The following is a 25,303-nucleotide window of genomic DNA, read 5'->3' on the forward strand; positions in this document are numbered from 1 at the left end:
TGTGTGTGTGTGTGTGTGTGTGTGTGTGTGTGTGTGTGTGTGTGTGTGCAATAGAAACTGAATCGGTTATAAAAACCGATTTTTCCTAATTAAATAAAAAACGTTCTCCCTACATCTAAATATTGAGCCATTTCTTTTATACACAAATCTATTCAAATAATTTAACATTTTCTGCTTTTCTCACCTTAATAGTATAGTAATGTTTTCGTAATTCGTCTAATGCAATAACGGCAACTTTTTTTTTAGCATTTTTTCGACCACTACCGGATGCGCATGCTACTGGCGTTGAATTGATATAGACCGTGCAATCGCTGAAATAAGATATAATAAAATATGACATCGTATATGCTACAAATGTATGCATCTCACAGGTTAGATATTATTTAACAATTTTCTCTGTCTTATATCACAAGAGTAGTTATACGCACTATGATTGGTCTTTCTGAGTGCATTTCCATTCCAGATGATTTCCTGATATATTAACTGAATAGGACAATATGCTTTGTGGTATATCATCTGATTTTTCCACCAGAACGATATCTCCATATGGAAGATCTGTATTTTTAAATTTTTTCTCAGGTAAAGATTCCGTGTCACTGGTGTTACCACGGCACTGGGACACTTCCTTTTTGCGTTTATTTCTCGTCGCTTTAGTCATCTTAGTCTCAGATTCTAATTTTACGTTGGTTGTGTTTGATACAGTTTCAATGGGTTTTTCTGTGACAGGAGATGTTTGAGCGGTATATCCTAAGTAAAAAATAATACGTTCAAATTATTATGCAGATATACTAAACTATTATTAACATATGATATTAGAAACGAACATAGATATTAGATACAAATAAAACTTTCTCAAGTTCGATAAGTACAAAATGTATTTTTATTTAGTAGAGAATGAAAAAAAATAAAGAAATGCAAAGCATAACTCACAATTTTTTATTATACCTTTAACCTTTGAGCTAGCTGCTTCTGAAGCTTTTACAAATGTTCTTTGTAATTTTGTCTTTTGCTTCTCCCTGTATTCAGCCGCGATTTCTTCAGATAACTCGGCTACTAAATCCATCGTTTCTTTTGGATATCTATGGTAAAAAAATATATTCAACTTGTGTAATTATCCACCTTCTATTAAGGTTATATGAAACTAATTTAAATCATAAATATTAATACATTAATATACCACAGTCTTAATGTGATCTACAGTTTCTTAGAGAAATAAGTTGTTATTGAAAAATATAACATACATGATATAATGTCACGTTACATTACCTGCATCCCAACAGTTCAACGTTACAGAACACTTGAGCCAAACAAACGAGTTCGTCCTCTGAAAATCTCTTCTTATGAGCCAGCAGAAATTTACGCCTCAATTCCCAGTGTTCGTCGCATTCGTGTTCCGTTTTGTGTTTCTCTACGTCCCAATCATGGTTTATACTCATCTTTACACATGTATTTGACTTCATTCGCACACAACAAATATCTTTCCGTCCTTTTCTTCCTCTCTTATTTGTCACTTTCAAGATCTATTACGACGCTTTCCGTTGCTTAGGTACCACTTGTTACTTTCCTAATGTTTTACTTTCGTTTTTACAGAGATCCCCGAAGATGAATGACAATACTTCGCATTGTCAGGTTTAACGTGTCGAGATATTCTTTGTCATAAGCTGGTATAACCAGCAGTAAAAAATTCACGAGTGTATCTTTCGCGAGCGAAGATATACCCGGTCGTCTGTTATAATTCCCGAAGGGAATTATTGTATCGTCGTTATCAGCAGCGTTTTGTTTATATAAGTCAAATTATTTAAATTACTCAAAAATCTAGTGATATCTTTACAAGTGTACTCAGAAACAAGTTCAATCTCACTTTCACCATCGACAAACAATATCACAGCTCAACACCGTCTGTTCTGTCCATTAGCTGTGATCACGTGACATTGAACGCTGCTCAGGTTGCTACGTGTGGCGCGTTTTTCGAATCATCGAAAAATGACACGTGACAGCTAATGAGAATCAAACAATATATATTCATTTATGTAATATGTTACATAGTTTCTCTACGTCAATGAACGCATATATTAGGCGAAAATGAAGAAATTCTTATTTAAGTAAAACATGTTTCTCAAACATCCTTTCTCTTATCTGTTGGTAAGAAACTTCTTTATGAAATAAACTATGATGTCGTAAGGAATACATACGTTAGAGATATTTCGAAGACGACGAAAAACGATAACAAAAGTTAACAACAATCTCGTAGTTACGGATTGTTACACTTCATAACGACATATTTAAGTAACATCTTTATGTATATATAACACGAGGAACGTAATAAAGGGAAGAATTTTTATCGAGTCAGAACAACTAGAAAAAGCGAGAAACGTTTTTTTAACACTCGGACAATGTCACACTCTGTTCCGACTGTTGTTCCGCTTCTTCACCCCGAGAACGATGAATGGACAGAACATTGTACATAGCACGCGGGAAAACGGACGTCGGCCCAAGAATGTGCAGGCGAACCTCACATTTCTCCAACAGGTACATCCATTGTAACTCTTCGCGTTGTTCCACCGTCATTGCCTGCGATCGTGATTAACAATTAACTCTCGCGTACTTTGCGCGAATCCTATAAATGCGTAATATTCTTAGAATATTATATGAATATTCAATGTTAAAATAATATTTATGTAATATTCTAAGAATGTGTTATTTTTTTAATAATATAGGAATGTTCTATTGATGTTATATATCCGCTTCACATGATATTCTTGGCATATAAAAATGTTCTTAGAATATTGAAAAAAGAATAGAATAATAATAATATATATAATATATATAATTTTTTTAAATATAAAACGTATTTTTATACAAAACTGTTTCGACTTTATTTATATAACAAAACAATTGGTATTGCAATACGTTTGAAAAAAAAAGCAATTATATATATATTACATATATACAAAGAGTTGAATATCTAAAAAATATATAATATCGCGATAATATTAAATATTATTACTTTTTAAATATTATTAGGAGTGGACATAAAACCATCTCTTAATATTCCAGAAATATTACTTAATATTACATAATATTACGCTTATAGGGAACGTATAATCAGGAACGATCCAGTTCTAACTAATTCTACCGTTCTTACTTAACTTCAAGTTTTTAATCCAAATTTTTCAACTTAAAGTTTGATCAATTTGAAAACAGATCACCTGAAATTCATCGAGCGTGCAGCCCAGGACACGCTCGGCGAAGTCGCCAGTCAAGCGGCATCCGATGAGATATCCGGTGTCGTCCTTTAAATTGACTTTCACGTTGAACTTAACGGTGTTCAAAGGCGATCGCATTCCATTGCCGGATGGACAGTTCAAATCCATACAAGAATCTTGAACGCGCGCGACGATCTTTTTACAGAGAGCGCTAAGTGAAACGAACATGATAGCGTTGACAGGGCTTGCTCGATTCTCACCGGATAATGAATACGATTGTGAGGAGTGAAGAAGAAAGTAGATACCATTTTATGGATATCACACTGGACAAATCTCCTAGATTCATCTCGGTCACCGAAGCTTTCACGATCGCCGCGAACTGCAATCTTTCCAAATCCGTGCTCGACTTTTTTCGTAATTTCTCCGTGATTTGTTGTATCGTCATTACAGTTGTAATAGTATCCGCTGTCGATTAGCAGGGAAATTGGATTAATTAATTAATTAATTAATTAATTAATTAATAATTCATTAACTGATTAATTAATGGCACGAAAATACTGTCTCCGTGGAATATAATAAAAAAGGTTCGTTTAATCTTGGCATCAAGAGATTATCGTCTGAATTCTTACGATTCGGTACGGCGAACGGGTCGCTGCTCATCGAATCTGGATCGTAATGCTCCACTGTGCTTTTAAGCTCTGCCGCCTGCGGTATGTTCGAGCATTCTGTGATCAACGTTCGCCTTGCTGTGTACAATACAGACGGATGATGAATATTAAGTTTCCCCACAATACGAGCTTTCGTACGACTTTTTACGCAGCGTTCGAACACTCTCACGACGCACCTACGCTCAGCGCCGTTTTCTTCTTATATTCATCATACGCGATGCGAGCGTCGGTCAGGAACAATACCGTTTGCTTCGGTTCCCAAAATGCGGATCTCTCAACCCAGTCCTTCTCCCACAATATCAAAGACACCGTATTGTCCGTCGATCCGTCCGCAACTTCAAAACTGCGGCACGTTAAAGACCGTCCGTCTCGCGTGGTTATGTTACGCGCATCCGCGACCTGCAATAGTTCGTTGCTCGATTGAATATTGTTCAGCATAACAAGAATAGTACTTTTCGCGTCATTGTTTCTCAAAATTATCAAGAAATTAACGTGGTTTGTCGAACGAAATCAAAACCCGGAGGGAGGAAAATTTCTCATACTTTCACCGGAAAATTCGAAATTCCAGCAATGTGTTCGCGTCGTTTCGAGAAACGTTATGATCGAGCTCACGCGTTACTTCCGTCACAACGTACAAACGTGACCACGACGAAAAGATCGACGAATCGGTCGCACAGCGCCTCGATGTTCTCCAGTATAGTTTTCAGACTCTTCGCGGACCCGACACTTTTCACAGGCCGCGTCAGCAAGCTCGCGTATTGTTCGCGAGTGGGTGCATCGTGATGCTGTATAATCGCCGCGCCTTCGTTCACGATCAGAACGAAGGGGCTGCTGGTCGACGGCACGAATTCCTCGTTTCTGTCGTTGGCTTGACGCTTCACTATCTTCGCACTTATCACTTCCACTGTAAAACAGAGACACACTCGTGGCGATAATATTCGGGGGACAAGCTTACGGCGTTCCCCTAGCTTCACAGGCTCGCGAAAACCGATAACTCGCGTTATCATCGTAAAAATGACGGTGATGCGCGAGATTAATATATGTAACGAGATTAATATATGCTATCGATACAGAATTCACACGCACCTACGGATCCCATATTGTAAGCGGACGATACTTTCGTTATAAATTCCGCGCTACCCCATACCGTCACGTTAATAAAGTCCTCCTCGGAATCGCGCAACGTGAATGTCCACACGCTACGGTCGCCTTTGTGAACTGCAACAGTCAGCAAGTAGGTACAGATGTTCTCACAGAAGAGTTTCCCCTCTTCATTTTACGCGAAGGACAGATTCTACTTGGGGACAAAAGTTTCGGAAAAAAGACTTGACTGTTCAGCTTCTTCTCGATTCAACTGACTGTCGTAAATCGACGACGTGAGAATGAATATTCTTTCCGATTCGAGCCTGACAAGGTGGAATTGTACGTGCGCTTGATTACAGATAATTTCAAACGGGAATTCTTCACGGAGGGATGAGTTATTTCGGTAAATAAATAAATTCTGCGAAAGAAAGGATATGTACAAATACGTACACCTCGTTCGACTGGAGTCGATCGCTCTCGTGTTCGTGCTGTTTATAACCACACCGATCACGAAAGCGTTTTGCATTCCTTCCTGCAGCGACTTTATCTCCTGTCTATAGAGAAAAGACATGGTCTCACGATTACGTTACAGCCGAAGCGACAAACGAATCGACAAGCCAAATCAATCAAGGAAGTGGACTCGTTAGGACACGAGCAATTTCGATTATTCGAACTAATACAGTGCTTATACGCGAATTGAAAAAAGTTCGGCTTCATTGTTAGTGCTGCCAATCGCAACTCGAATCTTTCTCTATGACAGTAGTGGTCTGTTCTTTTTAGCTGCTGAACTGGTGCAACAAGTTAGAGTGGACAAAATATACTTGTATCAGCGATACAGCTAAATAGAACAGACAACATTCGATTGAAATTTGACTAAACTTGAATTTTGTTCTAATTGCTTAAATTTCAATCGAATCTCAATCCTAATCCATAGTCTGATACGAGCGTAACGATAATTCATCCACAGGTGGAAACAATATGGCGCTGAATCGCGAGATTTAGCCAGACAATTAGACGGTTTCCCTTAATGTAGCTTTTTTATTATCTATTAGTCTCGGTCTACAATCATCTTAAGCTTTAAAAAATCGACCAACAGTTAATTATTCTCTTCACATTTGACTGTGATTGGCCAATTTCTTAAAGTTTAAAGCATTTATTATAGACCAGGACTTAACTGAACTATTCCGAAACTTTAATGATGAAACGAAGATAGGCATAGAACAGATAAACAAATATAATGAAGACTTACCCAGGCATTCATATCATTAAATGTATACGCAAAAGAAAATTAATCATGAATCGTGCAATAAAATCCCTTTTTATATTAGACACATGGTTGGTTGAATAGTTTATTAAAAACATACAATATCAGCAGAAAATACGTCATGGTTTTCTCGTTCAAATATTAACACGTTGAATGCCACGGGGGTCACCGGTGACCGGCGCTATGATGTTACCGCGTTTTATTAAATTACGTGTGACGTATAATTAATTGCATCTACAAAATAGGTTGTACAGCCAGTAATGAGCTAATGAAACAAGCTAACAGATGCGTATCTTGAATTATATTGATTTACTGCAGCTTTAGTGATTTAATTGAATCAATTAGGCGTTTGTACGATCGATGGAAATCAGCGTGGCATTCAACGTGTTAATATAAGATAATATAATATATAATTAATATATGTTATAATATATATATGTTAGTGATATGAGATAAAATATTAGTAAAAAGAGATAACAATTTTGCCTGAATTTAAGTATAAAAAAGAAGATTTTGTAAAGCAAAATTATGGCTTCCATAAAATATTCATTATTGCCTGTTTTCGCTTTAATTTCTCGGGTTCGGGTATTTTTTCTAATTCTACTCCTACTAACTGGCCAAAAATTTTATCGGACAATGAGCAGTCAGAATTAGGAATATTTTGATTGATATTTTTAGATAGTTGTTTAACTAGATATCTTTGAAAAGCACCACTTGGAACTGTTTCTTTCTTTATTTTTTCTGAAGAATTAGTTTTTTCATTGCCTGGTGATGTCAGTATAGAAGATGGTGCAGATGCTGATAATACTGATGAAGTTGTTTGAGTCATGGGAGAAGAACTGCAATGTCCACTCGATAGTGGTAATGGTAACAATGGAGGTCGTCTGTTAAGTCCTGTTGGATCTTCAATTCGATGTGTATTATTTGTCTGAAATATTTAGATAAAAAAGAATAAAATTTATAATTGATATTATCTTTGATTGTACAGGCACTTCAGGATAAAGATATGATAAATTTCCATTATTTAAGATTAATGTTTTGGCACCTTTAAATAGTCTGGTGAAAGAATGCTATTTATATCCATGTTGATGCTGTCAGAAGATGCATTTAATATATTCATTGCTAATTGCTCGTTCGCATTTAGATTTATCATATTTGTGTGTGTTCTGAAAATTGAAATTAATTAATACTATTCAATATATTACTTATATATATTATATTTTTGAAAATAATTAAACTAACTCTGTCTGTTTTACAGGACTTGCCCAAAATACATTATCACATGATGGAGATGCAGTTTGGTGAATGATACTATTACCATTTCGTATTTCTGTTTCTTGAAGTAGTTGCACATTTATAGGCCTACTAAAGGAAGCCAATATATTTTGGCTCCCAACTTACAACAAACAGACACATAAATTACTTCGTTTATATAGAAAATTAAAGAAAATGCTAATTTATATCTTACATGACATATTTGATGTCAAATCAATTTCCGATGAATTTCTTTCCATTTTTACATCTTTTTCTTCTCTTAAACATATATTGTACGATTGTGGATCGTTAAAAATATTAACAAGCAATTCTTTCTTAAAACTTTCCACTTCGGGCTTATTATGCTGATTATCTTTGAGATTATCATTACATATCTGAAAGTAAAATGTCTTACCTATTATTCTTTACATTTTTAATTCTTAACAATGTAATCTTTCATTTTAAAACAAATATGCTTTCGTGCTTTCCGCGTCTCGAAGAGTAAAACCAGAGGGGCTCAAGATCACGGTTCTCAGGATAAGATGAAAATTATAAAAGTGAGCAAATTTACCAGAATATTTGTAATTTCATTGGTCAACACCTAGTGAATTTGCTCACTTTTGTCAATTAAGTATCCATCGAATAGGATTTCTAAACGCATCCCTTGAAAACCGTAATAGCCCTTCAGATAGTTTAAATCTTCACACATTCCTGTAAGCAGAAAAAGTCATTCTGCAATGCAAAACACAAATTCGCAAATGCCCCGTCGCGAAGGATGGCAATTACTATTACTAGTTACTTTTAATAGTTACGAAGTGTTATTTTCAATTGCAATTAGGTGTTTCGATCGCCAGTTGCTGTTGCCAAGAGGTCAAAAGTTGGGCAATTCTCCCTTAGCAACCGCGACTATCTATTGCAATCGAAGATGCATTTTATAACTAGTAGATTTTCCATCTTTCGCGGTCATGGACGTAAGTAGGGATGATTTTTATCGATGTTGTTTTTTCAAACATCGATGTTCGCTCATTGAGGATGATATTACATCTAGAGGAATTGTTAGGAACTCTAGGAATTTTCTATCCGACAGCCAATCAGCACAATCGACAAACTCATACGACGCATCTTCTAGTTGTACTAATCCTCCCCTCCCCAAACTGTAGCACCGAGTATACTATAGATTTTCAGTATTGGCAGTGAATATCGGAACACATCACGTAGGCTGTGCGTGTGTTGTGTGCATCTGTATGTACTCTGTGTGCTATTGGATTCTAACCTTACAAAACTTGATAAAATCTATTCGTTTAATGTCGTTAAAAGATTGATACCGATTCTTGGGAAATATCTGCAAAACTAAAATTATCGTAGAAAGAGAGGAAAAGGAAAGCAATGTGATAATATGTTGTAAAAGTGAATGATTTTTATAAGAACAGTACAGCTATAATAAGATGTTAAATGTCACATCTCTACGTTATAAACATTGTATAAGATATTTAACGGAATCGTGCCGGTTATGTTCTACGGTAAATATATTTTATTTCCAATAAATGATTTTATAAACAGTGTATGTATATATATGTACATATATATATATATATATATATATACTGACTGCCTTTCTATTAGAAGACAACTACCTTCAAGAATAATCATCAATCTCATGATATAATTGGTCCACCTGATCCAGTTTCAAACTTGAGACCTATAGTGTTTGCACGTTCCGTAAAGGAAACTTACTTAGAGAAAAAATATAGACAACTTAAAGAAGATACTCAAAAATGGAATCAAGAGTTCTGGTTCAAACATAATACTAATTTTATTGAGGTATGATTTATATATGTATATCTCTGTTCTGTAGACCATTCAACTTGGACTGTGTTCAATTTGAACATTCACACAATGTAAACATCATTCTATCTTTCTTGTTCATTAGATGTCAAAAGAAGATAAAATGGCACTTACAGTATGTGAGCGCCTAAAATACAGCCATAGTATATTGAATAAGATTTTTATAATGTTAATATCATTGCAGGAACGAAAACAATTTCAAGAATTATTGAAGACACAAGGAAAGATGACATTAACCGCAGATGAGATGTCAGTCTTTTACAAACAATTTTTAGACAAAAATTGGCAGTCTCATTTTAATTATAACATAGCATGGTATAAAAGAAATATAAAAATTATATTTCTTGGAATAGCAGTAGGAATATCTAAGTATAAATATAAATAAGTTTTTATCAAAAGATGTTATATATATTAGGGAATTATATATATATGTAAAATTATTTTACATACAGTTGGAATGCTAGTCCCTTGTGGTTTGACAGTTTGACAATTATTATTGTTGACAATTTCCCCCCTTTGCAGCTTCTCCAAATACCTCATTTTTTTCTCCCTTATTTTTCGTCCACCTCTATGTCTTACTGTATGGGGCATCTCTAACATATATTTAAAAGGATTATGTGACCCTAATTAAATAATCAACAGTAGAGAGCAGATCGTTAAGTTATATAGAAAGAAGAGCAGAAAATAGTTGCACAAGTATATAAAATTGGCATATGAATACGCAATCTTGATTTCCAAACGATTTATATGAAACGAGTATACTAATGGTCTACAAAATATGAATCAGACAACGTGTAAATGCTCCATGCTGATGAGAGATTTGTGAGGTGAATACGTTAATGCTTCACAGGGAAGGAATGAATAAAGCATCATGGAAAAGTTCTATGCTGATAGAGCTGTGAGACAAATATGCGAATGTCTTCAAAGAAGAAAAAAAGTTGCTTTGATTCATAAAACTAAAAAAAACTACAAGGGGAATTCGCATATTCCATAGAAAAAGGAGAGTAGCTGTATATAAACAAAGAGAGTTTCACATGGAATGAATATGTTTACGCTCTATGAAGAAGGAAGCAACTTGCAAATGTTTTATGCTGATAGAGCTGTGAGACGGATGTACAAACACTTCATAAAAGGAAAAGGGTATTGTTTTGGTTTGTAAAAGTAAGGAAGTTACAGAGTGAATTTGTAAATGCCCTGTAATAAAAGAGAGTGGCCAAATAAGCAAAAAGAAAGAGAGAGGTATTTATATTAAATACGAACAAAGGGCGATAGTTTGCTCTTTATAAAGGTTCATATTCTGAACTCACTTTAATATGATAAAAGTGCCTTAAATATAGCTTCTCAGCTGCAATTATCCGGATAAATAATTTTTCTAATGTATGAATAGTGACATCGTTATATCTATACATACTCCGATATTTCCGCAGAAAGTACCCTGATATTACGGAGTATCCGAATACCGAATAGCTTCAAAACCGTACTATTCGTACTATTCATGACACAAAGTATCCGAATATCCGGATAATATCCATGGGACGGATTTTACTCGTAGTCGAATAACGATATAATTCGGATTCAAGTCGCAGTCTTAGTTCTCAGTCAATCAGTGATTCTCGATCAGTCAGTGATTTCTAAACCAGTTTTAGAGGCGCTTTTATCGATAGAAGTGAGTACAAAATGTGAACTATAGAGTTCAGATCACTGAATTTGACTTGATTTGGACTCACAGTGATAAAAGTTTCAAATTTTACTTCAAGTTACTTGACAGTATTCTTGACTCTCACGAGAACGACGACCACCGCTTATACTGATAAAGAACCGAATGACACGAATGACTCACTACACTTCGCGTCTGTGCCCGATTCAAGGCGAACTAAAGCCCGTGTCACACTACGGATTAGAATTGAGATTGGATCGAAGTTTGACCAATCAGAGCAGACCAAAAGTAGTCTACAATGGGCAATAGGACTACGTTCATAAGAAGAATAAAAAATTGACTAATTATATTCGAATATAAGGAGAAGATAATAGACTATGATTGATTAATTTCTTACTCTTACTTCATATAAACGTCCTCCTACTACCCGTTAGATCACGTTTAAGCGGGATCTACAATGAGAATTTAAGATATAAGATTTAAGAAATTGGCCAATCATAATTGATTTTTCTCTTACAATTCGACTGTGATTGGTCAATTTCTCAAGTCTTACTACTTCTTAAGCCTTAAATTCTTATTGTAGACCCCGCTTTAACTAAACATGAATTTAGTGAATTTTGTTCTGATTCGTCAAATTTTGACCCAATCTCAACCCTAATCCGCAGTGTGACACAAGCATTAAGTCGTAAGAAAGTGATTAATCACAATTAATCATTCTTCTCTCATTCGACTCGTAATTGATCAATTTCTTACGGTACAAAACTCACCACACCTATTGCAAATTTGGACATACGCGATCGACTTTCAGATCGGCGTACACCGGGTACTGTAAGCAGTGAATCCTGAATAAGATTTTTTGACGACAGGTTGGTGGCCCTGATAACAATGATGCACTCAATGCATTCCTCGCGATTCATCGCCGTTTGGAAAGTCTAGTGACGTGACGTCGCGTCAGTGCACACGGGGGTCGACGGGGGTTGGAAGTTATCGAGTAGAGTTAATGAATCGGGACGCCTGAAAAATTCCACGGGGAAACAATTGCTGCGGACGATCATCATGGCCGACAACGAGCAGAAAGCGTTACAACTAGTGGCGGAGGCCGAAAGGAAGCTGTCATCGTCGAGGAGCTTCTTCGGCGCTCTGTTTGGGTGAGCTGACAGTAGTCATCGATTTGTCGTCACTTGAACTCGCCCGCATCTCGCTGGATAAAATCACTCGCGTTTCGCTCCGCATTCTCGCTTCGCTGGCTCGCTCGTATTTGTTCGTGGATCCTTGGGAGGACTCTCGCCCCCCGGGCTCCTTGTTCCGACCGTATTACGACTTACCTTTCTGCGTTTGATACGATCGCTCAGTCGTTCGTATGTGTGCGAAATATGTGCGGATATATGTCACATGCATGTTACATCTGCAAAGACAGTATTGTTGTTTAGCACATGCGAGCACTGAGATTCTCGATGTGCCGCGAGATTTTACAATTATTCACGCTGTCTCTTCGGTGATTCTAATTGCTCGCACGGATTCTCTCACGGATGGCCAAGTTTCGATCAGCTTCGTATATTTTCGAACTTGTCGTCTCATCAATAGCTATACTTTGTCGACATGTGGCAAATCCCGCCTTATTAACGTTGTTGTCTGTTACATTAGTAAATTAATGAGCCAATGGTTGACCTTGCAGAAGTTCGTCAAAGGTCGAAGAAGCGGTGGAATGTTACCAACGGGCAGCAAATATGTTCAAGATGGCAAAGAAGTGGAGTTCGGCAGGGAAGGCGTTCTACGACGCGGCAGATTTACATGCCAAGGCGGGTAGTCGTCATGACGCAGCCAACAATTACGTAGACGCGGCCAATTGCTTTAAGAAATCCGATACGAATGGTAACGATAATTTGTAGACGCGATCTTGGATTAAAGTATCGATTATTTCTTGATTTAACTATAAGACACAATCTGTGATATTGTTCTGTATATATTTTTATAGAGGCGATCAGTTGCTTGTTAAAAGCTATTGAGATTTACACCGACATGGGCCGTTTTACAATGGCAGCTAAACACCATCAGAGTATAGCCGAGATCTATGAAAGTGAGGCGGTCGACTTGGAACGTGCGGTACATCATTACGAACAAGCGGCAGATTATTTCCGCGGTGAAGAGAGCAATTCTTCCGCGAACAAGTGTCTTCTAAAGGTTGCACAATACGCCGCGCAACTTGAAAATTACGATAAAGCCATTCAGATTTATGAGCAGGTAACAAGAAGAATATATTTATAGCGGTAGCAAATTGCTGCAAGATGTAACTCGGTTGTGTTGAAAAAAAAAAGGGAAGACATCTTGTAGTTTGTATTCTTGCAAATTTAATTATAACATTGATTGATTTATATAGGTCGCTACCGCATCTTTAGAGAGTTCCCTGTTAAAGTACAGCGCCAAGGAATACTTCTTCCGTGCTGCATTATGCCACTTGTGTATAGATGCGTTAAATGCCCAGCATGCTATCGAGCGTTATCAGGAGCAATATCCTGCTTTCCAGGATTCTAGAGAATATAAACTGATAATGGTACTTTATCACTTTTCTATACCTCGTTGATTTTCTTTACGTGCTGCTCAATAATCCGTGAACATTGGGCATTTTCAGACACTGATAGAACACTTGGAGGAGCAAAACCTCGAAGGCTTCACAGAGGCGGTGAAAGAGTACGATTCAATCTCAAGATTGGATCAATGGTATACAACAGTATTATTACGTATAAAAAAACAAGTTAACGATAATCCGGATCTACGCTGATCAGTTGTTCCTTATCCGTGCTATTTTCTGGCAACGACATTATTATTACTCCAACTCCACGTATATTCATTTTTAAATCAAGCCTTGCTTTCCGTGGAAATGATCAAATAACTCCATTTTTATATCCGGATATAATTGCTCACGTTGCCCCATCATATACTCTCAACTATTCTCCATTATCTTTGTCTTGTACATCTTTTAAATTCTTAAGTATCCGCAAAATCGTGAAGGATCACAATATGTGCGATGTAATTATTTCGAACATCGAGATTTTCATAGTTATTTCTTTCTTTTTTTTTAACTTAAAATACGCAGCCTTATTGTTGGATACCTCGGCGAGTATCATCGCGTGTTGTTGTTTTTAATTGTAAAATAATAGCTCAGGATTCGTACTATATATCTAATTCTCCTCGAATTAATATTCTCTTATGAATTAACTTAATCGTGATTATTAGACCTTAGGTTCGAAAAGAACTTAAATCGCAGAGAATTCAGCTACGAACGGCATATTAAATTTATAGATTTTTAATTATTTTCTTTTTGGGCGTGTCTTCGAATCATTTTACAATAAAAAAATTTTCCACTTATATATACATATATGTATATATTTTTCTTTTCTACTCACGATAGTAAGGAGCAGATATTAACTGTTATTTGTTTGTATATGTATATAATCTACATTTATTAAGAAAATAGCTTTATTTCGTGTCTCTGTGTAAGAGCGTGATTGTTATAACAGTCCCATTTATTTTCGAACTTTTTACGGCGGAGGAAATGAAATGCAACGTCATCATTTGTCATCCTTGCACTGCCAGAGTATCAAATGCAAACGTGTGTAGTGTATATTTAATTGGTACATTTCGATTTCGGTTTCTTTATTCGTATCCGTTCTCTTTCCCATCTTTCCGGTCTTTTCGTGTTCGGTTTGAATTGCGGCTGCTGATTCTAATTTGTAGCTTAAATTAACGGCTATTAGTACACAATGACACAACACGTATTTCTTCCTAATATTGAACTAAAGATACACGATCAGTATAGCCGTTCAACAATGTTTTCTGCAATAACATAGCGCCATATCTAATCGTTAATACTCATCGCCTATGGATAAGTGTACTCTTGCAAAGTGTCAACCGCGTACGAAAGAAAAGGTAAAACAGAGGGGACATGATGGTGAGGTGCATTTATATAGTCGGAATATACCGTGATATCGATTGGGCATACACACACACAAACACATTTTTCTACATTCTGTCTGTGTTACCTCATTACTACTGTAATTCTTTTTCTCAAGACGTATTAATTGTAAAGTCGGCGCTAACACTTACTTAAGCGGTAATTTACGACTCGTCGTCAAATCTCCTCATTTATTCTCACTCCGATAGTCATAAAGGGGAGAAAAAAATGTGCGAAAAACGTCGATAACGTCACGGAAAATTTCTTACGTATATTATTATCGTAGCAGTGTTGCAAGATCGCACGAGCATAGAGAGTTAATTTAGAGCAGACTTATAATGTCCGACACATTGGTTTAACGACGGCCGTATCGAGAGAACTTTGCATTTTATATAAAAGCAAGTGTACACCGGTATCGATATATCTCGAGGATATACGCACGAAATAAATAATAAAATTCCGCTGTTAAAAACCTAGGAGTAGAAAGGAAACTATTTGCATGCACGCGAATAATGAACCACGCACTAGCGCGTAAGCATATGTATACTTATTGAAAATGAGGAAAAAAAGGGACATAATAATAAAAAGAAATTTCAGACTCTACGCATAGTGTGTATATTGTTTCTCCGACAGAGAGAGAGAGAGAGAGAGAGGCAGTACGAGATCTTTGTATAGCAATGTAAAGACGCCTATGTGATAAGCGCGTGTATGTTTTGAATTATTGCGTATTTCTCACGTAGCACCATCCATCACGTACGCATCTGTAACGTGACGATTACGTACGCCTGATTTGTTTGTTTCGTTCAGTTCGCTGTTGTTAACGCATGCTTTCAGTTTTAAGTTACGTTTGTGATTGCGTCTAACATTTATCTGTGCGATATTCACATGCAGGATTTGTCACACACATACACACTCACACACACACACACAGGTGTCGATGCGTTCGCAATTATTATTATTTATGTAGAGAGCCACCGTGTGATTCGTGCGTGTAATAAGAGCGAGAGCACGCTTGTAAATAACAAGGAGAGGGCGGCGAATACACCGCATGCACACCGCAACACAGTTTTGTTTCACTGTACTCTGCATAAGTGCGCGACGTCGATTAATCATGCGCTTTTCTTCCGTCTGTACTTTGTATTCCTTAAGCGGGGCCTACATTGAGAATTCAAGGCGTAAATTTAAGGTATTGACCAGTCATCGATTGATTTTTCTCCTATTATAATTCGACCGTGATTGTGATGAATATTTTTCAAGACTCAGAGCTTAAAGCGTCTATTGTAGGACCGGGACTTACAATGGGGTGGGTCTCTGTTCAGTATCTGTTGTACCGCTTCATTTATTAATCGGTAATCGTGAACACGAGTTACTATTACGCAACACACAGAGGCTGAAGTAGCATCGCTTATCTTTCGTGCTGTCGGCACGCTCGCACGATCAATTATCGCGAAGATTGTTAGCGAGAAATTCCTTCACGTCGATACGCACGCATACTTGGCATATTTGGACGATGTGCGACGAAGACGTTTGTGTTGTTACGTGTTTGTATATTCGGGTGTACTGTTGATTTTATAGGCAGAGGAGATACCTATCAGGTAGGATACACGCGTACATGATCACGACGGAACTGATTCCCGCGTCTTTTGTGTGAAGCCTTAATTTATTCGTTTGTACATAATATGCTTTTAACTTTCTCGCGCTTCGTATCCGATATTGTTGACAGCTAAATAAATGTCGTCGATGAGTTAAATTTCATTGTAACGTTTGAATGTATAATCTGCTGATATATTAGTATTTATTCTGCATTCCATTAAGAAATAAAGGATATATATATATATATATAAAAATAGCGATTAAATTTTCTGACATAACAAATGTGTTTAGAGGGCTATGTAAGGACCTTATTATATAGCGAATAATATATTAGAGGGTGTAGGGAAAGTTTCCGCGCATTTTTGACAATGTTTCTTTATTAAAATAAAATCAATGGTACAATGTATGGTTAGTCAAAGTATTTGCCATCGTTTTCTATCACCTTTGCCCACCTTTCAGGCAGCATAATATTACATTGAAAGAATTCGTCATCTTTTGATCCAATCATCCATTCATTTTCGTACATGGTGTTGGAGAAGTGGCAATGCGCGTTGCATTGATCTAAATAAGTGGTAATTAGAAGAGACAATGCCTGGTGAGTAAGGTGGATATGGAAGGACTTCCCATTCCAACAGCGCTTCCTTGGACTCTTTAGCAACGGGGTCTGGTGTTGTCATGGAGCAGAATGACCTTACATCGATTTGCAGCTATTTGAGAATGTTTTTTGATCAGTTCCCGATTCAGTTGTCTAAGTTATTATTGTTAATATTAGTCATATTTTTGCTAAAAAAATTATCTTATTTGGATTGGTGCATTTCAAAGTATCCGCTAATCGGATCAATAATAACAATCGATCAGCTGAGTATCCAATGACCGCAGTTTAGCCAATAGCCTGCACATAGATGTCGTTAGCGAATAACGTTCGTGAATTCAAACAAAGAAACGTCGGTTACCGACGAGTTCCATTAAACTCCGTGAAACATCGTGAGGTGATACTGTGAGAGAGTGATAGAATTCTGCTGGAATCTGTTAACGTTTTGTCACGTTTTAAGATTAAATATACATTTTTGTACATAAATCGACTGAAAAAGTGAGTATATAATGATAGAATAATACAATATCTTGAAAGATTCGTGATCAATGTAACAATAATGAACATTGAATATATGAGTTGTATACATGTGTGATTAATGTACCAATAATGAACATTGAATATTGAGTTATATACATGTGTGATTGATTGAAGATAAATAGATATAATTATATTATTAATATATCATGTCATATGTTTTCCTTCTAGTTATATATATAGATATTGGTTAGTATATTATTGATAATGGCCAGTGGACAAGTGTTCAAAATACCATCGACATTGCCACCAGTGTCATCTCATGACCACAAAGAAGCTATTCATGACACAATTTATAAAATGATGGAACATATCAACAACAGAGGCCCAAGGTACATAAATATGTTACGTTTATTATGCACCCTGTAACTGTAGAAGGTTACTTCTCTCGAAGTCGAGAGTTCAAGGAATACCTTTATTTACGCTTAGGTCTTTAGAGTACGAAGTAATTTTTGACAAGTTGATAATACAAATGAGTAATCTTATTTATACCGTTACAGATTTATTGTGGGTTTGAGGAATCGTAGAAGTAGAAAATTTAAGAAATATGATATTCTTTGTTGAACAAGTGTTCCTTTAAAAGTTCATATATTTCCTTCCTCTTGTTACATAGGTATCAGTGGAGCTTGGATGATTTTGAAGTTGGATCACCTTTAGGGAGAGGAAAATTTGGCCGTGTATATCTAGCCAGAGAGAAGACTACTCAGTATATGGTAGCCTTGAAAACACTGTACAAAGTTGAGTTGATAAAAGGGCGTGTGGAGAAGCAAGTGATGCGAGAAATTGAGATTCAGACACATTTGAGGTACGTACGCTAAGTTTCGCGGCGTGCACTCAAAATTCTCAGACAAATGTTTTATTATAGACAAATGTTTGTTTATAGACACCCGCATATTCTTCAGCTTCTAACATATTTCCACGACAAGAAGAGAATCTACCTGGTTTTGGAGTTCGCCGCGAGAGGAGAGCTGTACAAAGAGCTGAAGCGTCAGCCAAACGAGAGATTCAACGAACACTTGTACGTGTTTCTATAATTTTATTCTCATATTACTACATGTGATATATAAAAATTATTTATTTAAATATATTTCCAGATCTGCTAAATACACTTATCAAGTAGCCGACGCTTTGGAATACTGCCACAGGAACAATGTGATTCACCGAGATATAAAGCCTGAGAATCTATTGCTTACATATAACGGCGATGTAAAGCTTGCAGACTTCGGTTGGTCCGTGCACGCACCATCTTCAAAGTAAGGACGAGAGATACACGTTGCTATCGTTTGACAGTTGATACCCTGTTTCATAATGTAATTATTCTTACGGGAATTGTTTACCCTTAATGTTACTGAGAAACTTGACTGGGAACTTCAAGAACCGAAACTAATATCAGCATATGATTTTCTCAGGCGGAACACATTATGCGGGACACTGGATTATTTGCCACCGGAAATGCTAACGGGACAGACGTACGACGTCTACGTCGATCACTGGTGCCTGGGTATTCTCTGTTACGAGTTTCTGACGGGGCAGCCACCTTTCTTGAGCTCCTCTCAACAGGAGACGTACTCTAAGATAAAAACCATAAATATGCAGTGGCCGGAACAGATCACACCCGGAGCTAAAGATCTTATTTCCAAGGTAACACTCGGAATACTTAGGATACTCATTGACGAGAGAACACTCATGATTGATCCGCGTGTTTGCACAGCTGATCAAGAGAAAGAGCTCGGAACGAATCTCTCTGGCCGCCGTTAAGAGACACTCCTGGATCTTACAGCACAAGGACTCGCCTTGACCGAATGTTTAAATTAAGAAAAAGGATATTTCTTGTTAGTTTTTTTTTTATGTGTAAGACGAACTTTTCTCCTTGATGATTTTATTACAATTTGGCGATATAGACGATATGTAAAATATAAAGATATTAAATATATTATGGCCAATTCAGATTAATTCCTGTTACGTCTAACGCGACGATATCAACTTCGGTGTTGAGAAAGTCGCACAGGCTCGGCTTGGTCCTGCCGAAATCACCGTGTACGAATTCCTTCACGTATGTGCCCGCTTGCGTCTTGACGTCTAGAACGAAGAATCGGTCGGCGCTCTCGGCGGCGGTGCGCAGCAACTTCGTCAGCTCTTCGGGCTTCGCCCACCGTGCACGCATCTCGTAAACGATGCGCGTACGCGGGATCCAGGGCCGTCTATGCAATACTCTCACCGGCGTTTTCTGAACGATCTCGATGTTCTTCAATTTATTCAGATTCTCCACCTGCGGCAAACCGTCGCCCGGTTCGCCTCGGCAGACGCATAGCGCCCGATAAAACTTCGTCTTGACGTCCTCGCCTTCTTTGAGTCTATACAAGTCGAGTCTGAAATGTGCACACGCGTACGTTTCAGGTACGACCATCCTTCGTTAGATTTCCCGAAATAATTTCTTTCGATCGTCGATTAATCGTTCCGATCGTTCCACTTACGTCTCTGTGAGCCGTTATTTCGGTTCCAGTCGGTTATTCGATCGAATTATTTTGTAAACATACCTAGACAGAACTTTTAATCCTGACGTCACTTGAACCTGCTTGGTCGACCGATTGATATTGGCAGCCAGATGCGCCAGGAGCTCGCTCGTGATGTTCGTCATGCGAGGATTCAGCAGCTCGACCGCGAACGGCCGGCCATTGTGCAGGTTCCGAACATCGACGTCTTCCCTTCCAGCCGCGAGAAATCTTATGGCTGCGTGAGTGCAAAAATTTCTATAGCTTTCTTGAAGATAAAAACGTGTACGGTGATGAGTAGAAGTGAACCGAAACATACATTCCGCTTTTACGGCCTCTGCGACAGGGTTGCACAGCAAGTCTTGCACTGAAGTCTCCACCTTCTTCTCGCCGTTCACAAACCAGGGAGTTTGGCTGAGCTCTCGCGAGAGTTTGTTGTAACGCCCTGAAATTGTTGAAGCTACGTAAGAATCGTATTGCAACGCTTGTAAACGACACAATGCGTTAAGAAAACACAAGCGATGAGCAGTGAGCAGTCCACGATTATTGGTCTTTACTGTTAGATCCATGAATTTGGACCAATTATGCATTTGACGAATCACTCAACCGTTGTGTTTTCCGAACGCATATGATAAGCTCAAGTACTCAAGTCGCATCGATACCTCCTACGAAAATACTGCTGTGAGAACACAGAACGTTGTCCGCGCGAACGAATTTTTCCGGCGCAATCTGCGAAATCGTGAAGTGCTGCAAAAGTTGATCGTCCGTAGTCTCGGTCAACAGAGTTTCGAGACTTTTTCTACTAAATGTATTAGCATTGTGCTTTCTCTTTCGCTTATTCTTATCATCCTTGTATTTCTTTATTCTGAAAATAAAAATGGGACGAACAAATGAGATTTCCCTCAGAAACACTTAAGGTGAAAATACCAATGCCTGGGCACGCATTTAGCCCTGGACTTTCTTATTGTTTAGGCCTTTAAATACGAATGCTCAACCTTCTATGTAAAATATGTGCATTACATTCTATATTAAAAGTTTCAAAATTCACGTTTAAAGGCCAAAACAATTATGAATGTCCAGAGTTAAAGATGTGTCTAGGCGTTAATATTTTTCGACCTTGACGCAGAATGTAGTTCAATGCTGCCAAAAACATCCTTTTTCATTATTAGCTACATATCATTTTCAAATGGTACAAATACTTAAATAATACTTGCAATTTTTCAAATATAATCTCATCGTCATCGTAAACTAAGAAGGTTTCAATGAGAAAGGGCGACGGTGTCGACAGATCTGTACGTTTTCCCATTGTCTGTTCAAGTTGTGGTGTTATAAACAATTTCCAAGTATCCTTGATATTATGTAACTTTCCTCTCAGAGAACTTACAGCAGACTCGCTGATATTGATTTCTTTGGATATATAAGCATATATTATATATTCTCTGAGCTTCACTGATATAGGAACAGTCAGCGCGCAAGTGAAAGTTGTACAATCAAAATCTTTTTGCTTAACTTTGTCTGTTATCTATATGAGAAATTAAGGAACATTAGATACTCTATTAATGTAAAATCAAATAAGATATATATAAATGCGTACATGTATATTGCGAATGTTCAACATACCTTTGCAACGACACTTTCTTGTGCTTTATCTTGAAGGATTCCCAAACACATGACACAAGGCGCTTCATCCGAAAAGGAATTGTCTCCTGTCTCGATATAACCCATCTATGCCGAGATTAAGATTATTATTGACATTGTTTACCGCCGTAAATTACAAACATACGTACCCGCGTTGCAAATTCAAAAGGCTTGATGTAACAACTTGGCACTCGGCATCCAATGAAACGTAAACAACATCTTAAGCAGCAGCTTCGTGACTTTAAAAAGTTAAAGATTATCCTTTCTTGTTCCGTCGAAATAGTGTTCATCGCGATATTTAAGTTTCTATATCGTTTAAATTAGAATCAACGTATCGATCGAAACGCTAACTTTCCAGAATTCTAAGAAACCACCTGCTTGAATCGTCGTATCCTGTACCTAACCTAAAACAACATAACCTTATCTTAGGTTTGTTATTTTCTAGGCAAACTTTCCGCACTTCTGCTTCTTCTACATTAGTGCCGGTCTACAATAGATATTGTAGCCGGTATCAAGTCTTAAGACTTAAAAAATTGACCAATCATAATTGATTATTCTTCTATAATTCGATTGTGATTGGTCAATTTCTTAAGGCTTAAAGCTTAAAGTACCTATTGTGAACCGACACTTATGCGACAGTGCAAGTTCGTCTGGATAGACCTTAAATAATGTTCGATGCGTATGTGTAGTGAACCGAGATCGAAACATCGAAGGTGCTGCGTGGTAGTATTCGTTCTCCTCATCTGACACGATCGCATGTGCCATGATCTTTCCTGATAGTCGTGATATGATGTGACGCCTCTTATCGCGATTTTTCCACATTCTGATGGTACTTGTCGACTGCGGTTATGAGAATTGCGGCGAACGAGCGAGGAGACCAACGACGATCGTGTCAGTTGTATGCCAATGTCTTCGTCGATAACCATGGGAGTCCATCACCGGCATTATTACTGTACATACCTGTATATATCGTGAATCTTTTTTATCTTCACGTAACACGTACCTGACTAATTAATACGCTAAACGCCGTTATCGCGCATAATGCACGATGCCTAGTCTGCGGAAGAAAGCGAACAGAAAGGCTGCCGAAGCGAAAAGGACTGACAATCTGGTGGGAGGTTAAGTGTCATTCACATACTTATTTGTAAATTCTAGTTTTCGTACCGTCACACGGTGCAAAATTAGCCTAATTTAGAACTGATTTTTCACTACGTATGCCACACGAACTCTCAATATTGCTCTCTCGTAATTGCTTTGTACCATATCTTTTTTTTCACGATATGATGACACTTTGTATACTGAATGCGATGTGTGATAAGCGATATCCATCCAATGAGATGATCTGATTTTCTCGAAGAGAAGAGCTCATTGGATATCGTTAAGAATTCAAGGATTTGTCTCATAGATAGGTTAAATTTTACACTGTGTCGTATACGATGATCGTAAGTAATAGTCTTATAATTATGTTGCTTGTCAACAGATGTGACTGTTGATGATTTTGCTAATACCTTACAAATTCACGCAAGGCTAAAAAAGGCAGCCACAAATGTCTCCAGTAAAGGTTAGAAAATCATTCGTGAACAATTTATGCTATGTATTCAACTTTAATATCGTTTGCACGTTTCTTTCACAATGCAGTTTAAAATGCAGCTGATGTCTTATAATAAAATTTGTTTTTAAATCATTATCAGAATATTCTTTTACTAGATATCAGCTGTGTTCCAAACTGTATCGAGAAAAGTATCCATATCGAGATCAAACATATTTTCTTCCACTATATATCATGAATTTCCTTAGTTCTTAGATTAATATAGTGGCTGTAATTTGTGGCTTAAATTTTGTCTAGTTAAACAGGGAGCAACGATGAAAGAAGAGAAAACTACATGGCATGAAGAAAGTTTGTTACAAGATAACATGAAAAAAGACAGTGATAAAGGTAAGTAATGAACTTTATGCAACAAGTAAATAAATATTGTGCAGAGTTTTTCGTATATAATAATAGTTTTCTTCTTAGTAGCACCTCTTACTAGTATAAGAAAAGGCAGAAGAAAATTTAAATTATTCAATCAGGAGGATACTAAAGAAGAAGGTAAGATGTGAAGCTGTAATATATATAAAAAAAACTCTAAAATTTTGAATAATTTATTTTCAGCCTAAATACAGATGTTGTGATGGATTGTTTTGTTTTACAGAAGGCATTGATTGGCCGTTGGACATATGGTTTGTAATTTCCGAGTACATACCGCCTGAAACTGTAGGAAAATTCGCGAGGATCTGCAAAAGTTCTCATTATGTGACCACCACTGCAAAATTCTGGTTTCATTTGTACAAAACGTATGTCGTATCATTTCGTAATATTATGATTTAAAGAATATCTGCAATTCTTAATAAGATCTACAATTTCAGGTATCACAAACATGTATCAGACTTACCCGATCGCTTGCAGCCAGAATGTATGATGCGTCAACATGGATTAAGAGCTTGCGTTATCAGAGCATTACATTATACTTATTTTACTTCATTATTGCGATGTGAAATAGACGATGTAAGTTGTTTAAGACAAGAAGAACCACATTCTCTCGAGAGAAGGAAATGTACTCATATGTGGCATAAAGTAAGTTTTTAAGTTTTATTTATACTTTGATTATAATGAAGTTCTTGGCTCACAAACCTGTGGATATTCTGTTGTATATCCATTAGTAGTTATTTAGAATTTATAGTCCTTTTTTTTACACTGTGTGACAATGTTTAATAACGCGATATATTTTAGAACGGAAAAATTCGATGGTATTTCTTTTTCAAGTTAAAGCAAATTTCTAAAGCTCGTAATAGTATGTTAATGAAGAGAAAAACATGTGACATTGAAGAGACTGAATTGATCGAAATGTTGGAAAATGTGGCTGTTAATCCTGAGGATGGCTGTAAAGTGCTTCGAGTACGTGATATAACATTTATTCATAATGCAAATCACACACACACATACATATTGGGGGAGTGAGGAAGAATAAAAGACTGAACATATTGTAATTTTAATTTACAGGTAACTTGCTCAAAATATTGCTTGTTACCGCCAGTAATCGGACTTATCTTGCAAACAGTATCTATGAGCTTAATGCCCGGTTATAGAAAATACCGGCTTCTACTTAAATTCGGAACATCCGTTATCCCTAGTACGCTAACGGATGAAGTAACACTCAGCGATGTTACTGGTTACCGTATCTTAGATTGGTGGGATCCTTGTTATCCTCATAATGATGCAACTTACACGGTCGATTTACGGCAAAATGACTCTGATTTCTAAGTGGTTCTTATTAAAACTTACTATACAAACATTCTGTATTTTGCGTATTTTGTGTATGAAAATAGAGAAATCTATTAAATTTTATAAAACAAAATTACACGTGTACATACAGAGATGAATACATAATTGTGCGGTCAGCTTTAATCAACATCCTTTTTCCTTCTTAAATATTTAATCGCGAGTAACTTCGTGATGACAGCGTATATTATGACGTACGTAAT

At 36.9% G+C, this 25,303-nt stretch overlaps 8 protein-coding genes across 12 annotated transcripts in view; 4 read left to right on the plus strand and 4 right to left on the minus strand.

The window, feature by feature from the left end:
- The window catches only part of LOC106741070 (NF-kappa-B-repressing factor-like), a 3,062-nt gene extending 1,178 nt beyond the window's left edge, over window positions 1-1,884 (minus strand). The window contains exons 1-4 of the mRNA XM_014612677.1: window positions 1,267-1,884; window positions 946-1,079; window positions 429-747; window positions 185-311 (exon numbers count right to left, since the gene is read on the minus strand). Coding sequence (XP_014468163.1) covers window positions 185-311; window positions 429-747; window positions 946-1,079; window positions 1,267-1,460 — 774 coding nt within the window. The 5' untranslated portion in view covers window positions 1,461-1,884. The remainder of the gene's footprint in view (window positions 1-184; window positions 312-428; window positions 748-945; window positions 1,080-1,266) is intronic.
- A 122-nt stretch (window positions 1,885-2,006) lies between these two features.
- On the minus strand, window positions 2,007-5,656 carry LOC106741069 (meiosis-specific with OB domain-containing protein). Of its 2 annotated transcripts, XM_014612675.1 has the most exons (8): window positions 5,408-5,656; window positions 4,961-5,092; window positions 4,510-4,778; window positions 4,051-4,273; window positions 3,836-3,952; window positions 3,512-3,671; window positions 3,210-3,417; window positions 2,007-2,571 (listed from the first exon to the last, which is right to left on the minus strand). In XM_014612675.1, exons 1-8 carry the CDS (start codon window positions 5,526-5,528, stop codon window positions 2,380-2,382), a joined length of 1,422 nt encoding a protein of 473 aa, XP_014468161.1. In that variant the 5' UTR covers window positions 5,529-5,656; the 3' UTR covers window positions 2,007-2,379. The 2 variants fall into 2 exon arrangements, with proteins under 2 accessions (XP_014468161.1, XP_014468162.1); XM_014612676.1 differs by lacking the exon at window positions 4,961-5,092.
- A 637-nt stretch (window positions 5,657-6,293) lies between these two features.
- Window positions 6,294-11,155, minus strand: LOC106741115. The gene is made up of 6 exons (XM_014612784.1): window positions 11,048-11,155; window positions 9,771-9,913; window positions 7,690-7,870; window positions 7,464-7,617; window positions 7,267-7,387; window positions 6,294-7,149 (listed from the first exon to the last, which is right to left on the minus strand). The coding sequence occupies exons 2-6, from the start codon at window positions 9,909-9,911 to the stop codon at window positions 6,748-6,750; spliced, it is 999 nt and encodes a 332-aa protein (XP_014468270.1). The 5' UTR covers window positions 9,912-9,913; window positions 11,048-11,155; the 3' UTR covers window positions 6,294-6,747.
- Window positions 7,877-9,804, plus strand: LOC106741116 (apoptogenic protein 1, mitochondrial). Its single transcript, XM_014612785.1, has 3 exons — window positions 7,877-8,995; window positions 9,099-9,296; window positions 9,505-9,804. The coding sequence occupies exons 1-3, from the start codon at window positions 8,921-8,923 to the stop codon at window positions 9,703-9,705; spliced, it is 474 nt and encodes a 157-aa protein (XP_014468271.1). The 5' UTR covers window positions 7,877-8,920; the 3' UTR covers window positions 9,706-9,804.
- A 744-nt stretch (window positions 11,156-11,899) lies between the features above and the next one.
- Window positions 11,900-15,532, plus strand: LOC106741068 (alpha-soluble NSF attachment protein). The gene is made up of 5 exons (XM_014612673.1): window positions 11,900-12,125; window positions 12,653-12,849; window positions 12,953-13,218; window positions 13,355-13,528; window positions 13,607-15,532. The coding sequence occupies exons 1-5, from the start codon at window positions 12,034-12,036 to the stop codon at window positions 13,754-13,756; spliced, it is 879 nt and encodes a 292-aa protein (XP_014468159.1). The 5' UTR covers window positions 11,900-12,033; the 3' UTR covers window positions 13,757-15,532.
- Window positions 15,533-15,627: 95 nt separating this feature from the next.
- Window positions 15,628-19,598, plus strand: LOC106741067 (aurora kinase B). 2 transcript variants are annotated; one of them, XM_014612672.1, is made up of 7 exons: window positions 15,628-17,612; window positions 17,823-17,983; window positions 18,265-18,456; window positions 18,535-18,669; window positions 18,746-18,904; window positions 19,061-19,292; window positions 19,363-19,598. In XM_014612672.1, exons 2-7 carry the CDS (start codon window positions 17,859-17,861, stop codon window positions 19,447-19,449), a joined length of 930 nt encoding a protein of 309 aa, XP_014468158.1. In that variant the 5' UTR covers window positions 15,628-17,612; window positions 17,823-17,858; the 3' UTR covers window positions 19,450-19,598. The 2 variants fall into 2 exon arrangements, with proteins under 2 accessions (XP_014468158.1, XP_014468157.1); XM_014612671.1 differs by having other exon boundaries at window positions 19,061-19,598.
- On the minus strand, window positions 19,561-22,530 carry LOC106741065 (putative tRNA pseudouridine synthase Pus10). 2 transcript variants are annotated; one of them, XM_014612667.1, is made up of 8 exons: window positions 22,442-22,530; window positions 21,931-22,185; window positions 21,764-21,868; window positions 21,358-21,665; window positions 20,806-21,008; window positions 20,463-20,588; window positions 20,189-20,381; window positions 19,561-20,020 (listed from the first exon to the last, which is right to left on the minus strand). In XM_014612667.1, exons 2-8 carry the CDS (start codon window positions 22,069-22,071, stop codon window positions 19,585-19,587), a joined length of 1,512 nt encoding a protein of 503 aa, XP_014468153.1. In that variant the 5' UTR covers window positions 22,072-22,185; window positions 22,442-22,530; the 3' UTR covers window positions 19,561-19,584. The 2 variants fall into 2 exon arrangements, with proteins under 2 accessions (XP_014468153.1, XP_014468154.1); XM_014612668.1 differs by having other exon boundaries at window positions 22,393-22,466.
- On the plus strand, window positions 22,473-25,179 carry LOC106741066 (transmembrane protein 183). 2 transcript variants are annotated; one of them, XM_014612669.1, is made up of 8 exons: window positions 22,473-22,899; window positions 23,262-23,342; window positions 23,628-23,717; window positions 23,796-23,870; window positions 23,974-24,115; window positions 24,188-24,395; window positions 24,552-24,716; window positions 24,822-25,179. In XM_014612669.1, the coding sequence occupies exons 1-8, from the start codon at window positions 22,830-22,832 to the stop codon at window positions 25,080-25,082; spliced, it is 1,092 nt and encodes a 363-aa protein (XP_014468155.1). In that variant the 5' UTR covers window positions 22,473-22,829; the 3' UTR covers window positions 25,083-25,179. The 2 variants fall into 2 exon arrangements, with proteins under 2 accessions (XP_014468155.1, XP_014468156.1); XM_014612670.1 differs by lacking the exon at window positions 22,473-22,899 and adding an exon at window positions 22,917-23,190.
- The last annotated feature ends 124 nt before the right edge of the window (window positions 25,180-25,303 follow it).

This window comes from Dinoponera quadriceps, unplaced genomic scaffold (genome assembly GCF_001313825.1).
Source record: "Dinoponera quadriceps isolate SergipeBrazil2010 unplaced genomic scaffold, ASM131382v1 scaffold367, whole genome shotgun sequence".
Classification (NCBI taxonomy): domain Eukaryota; kingdom Metazoa; phylum Arthropoda; class Insecta; order Hymenoptera; family Formicidae; genus Dinoponera; species Dinoponera quadriceps.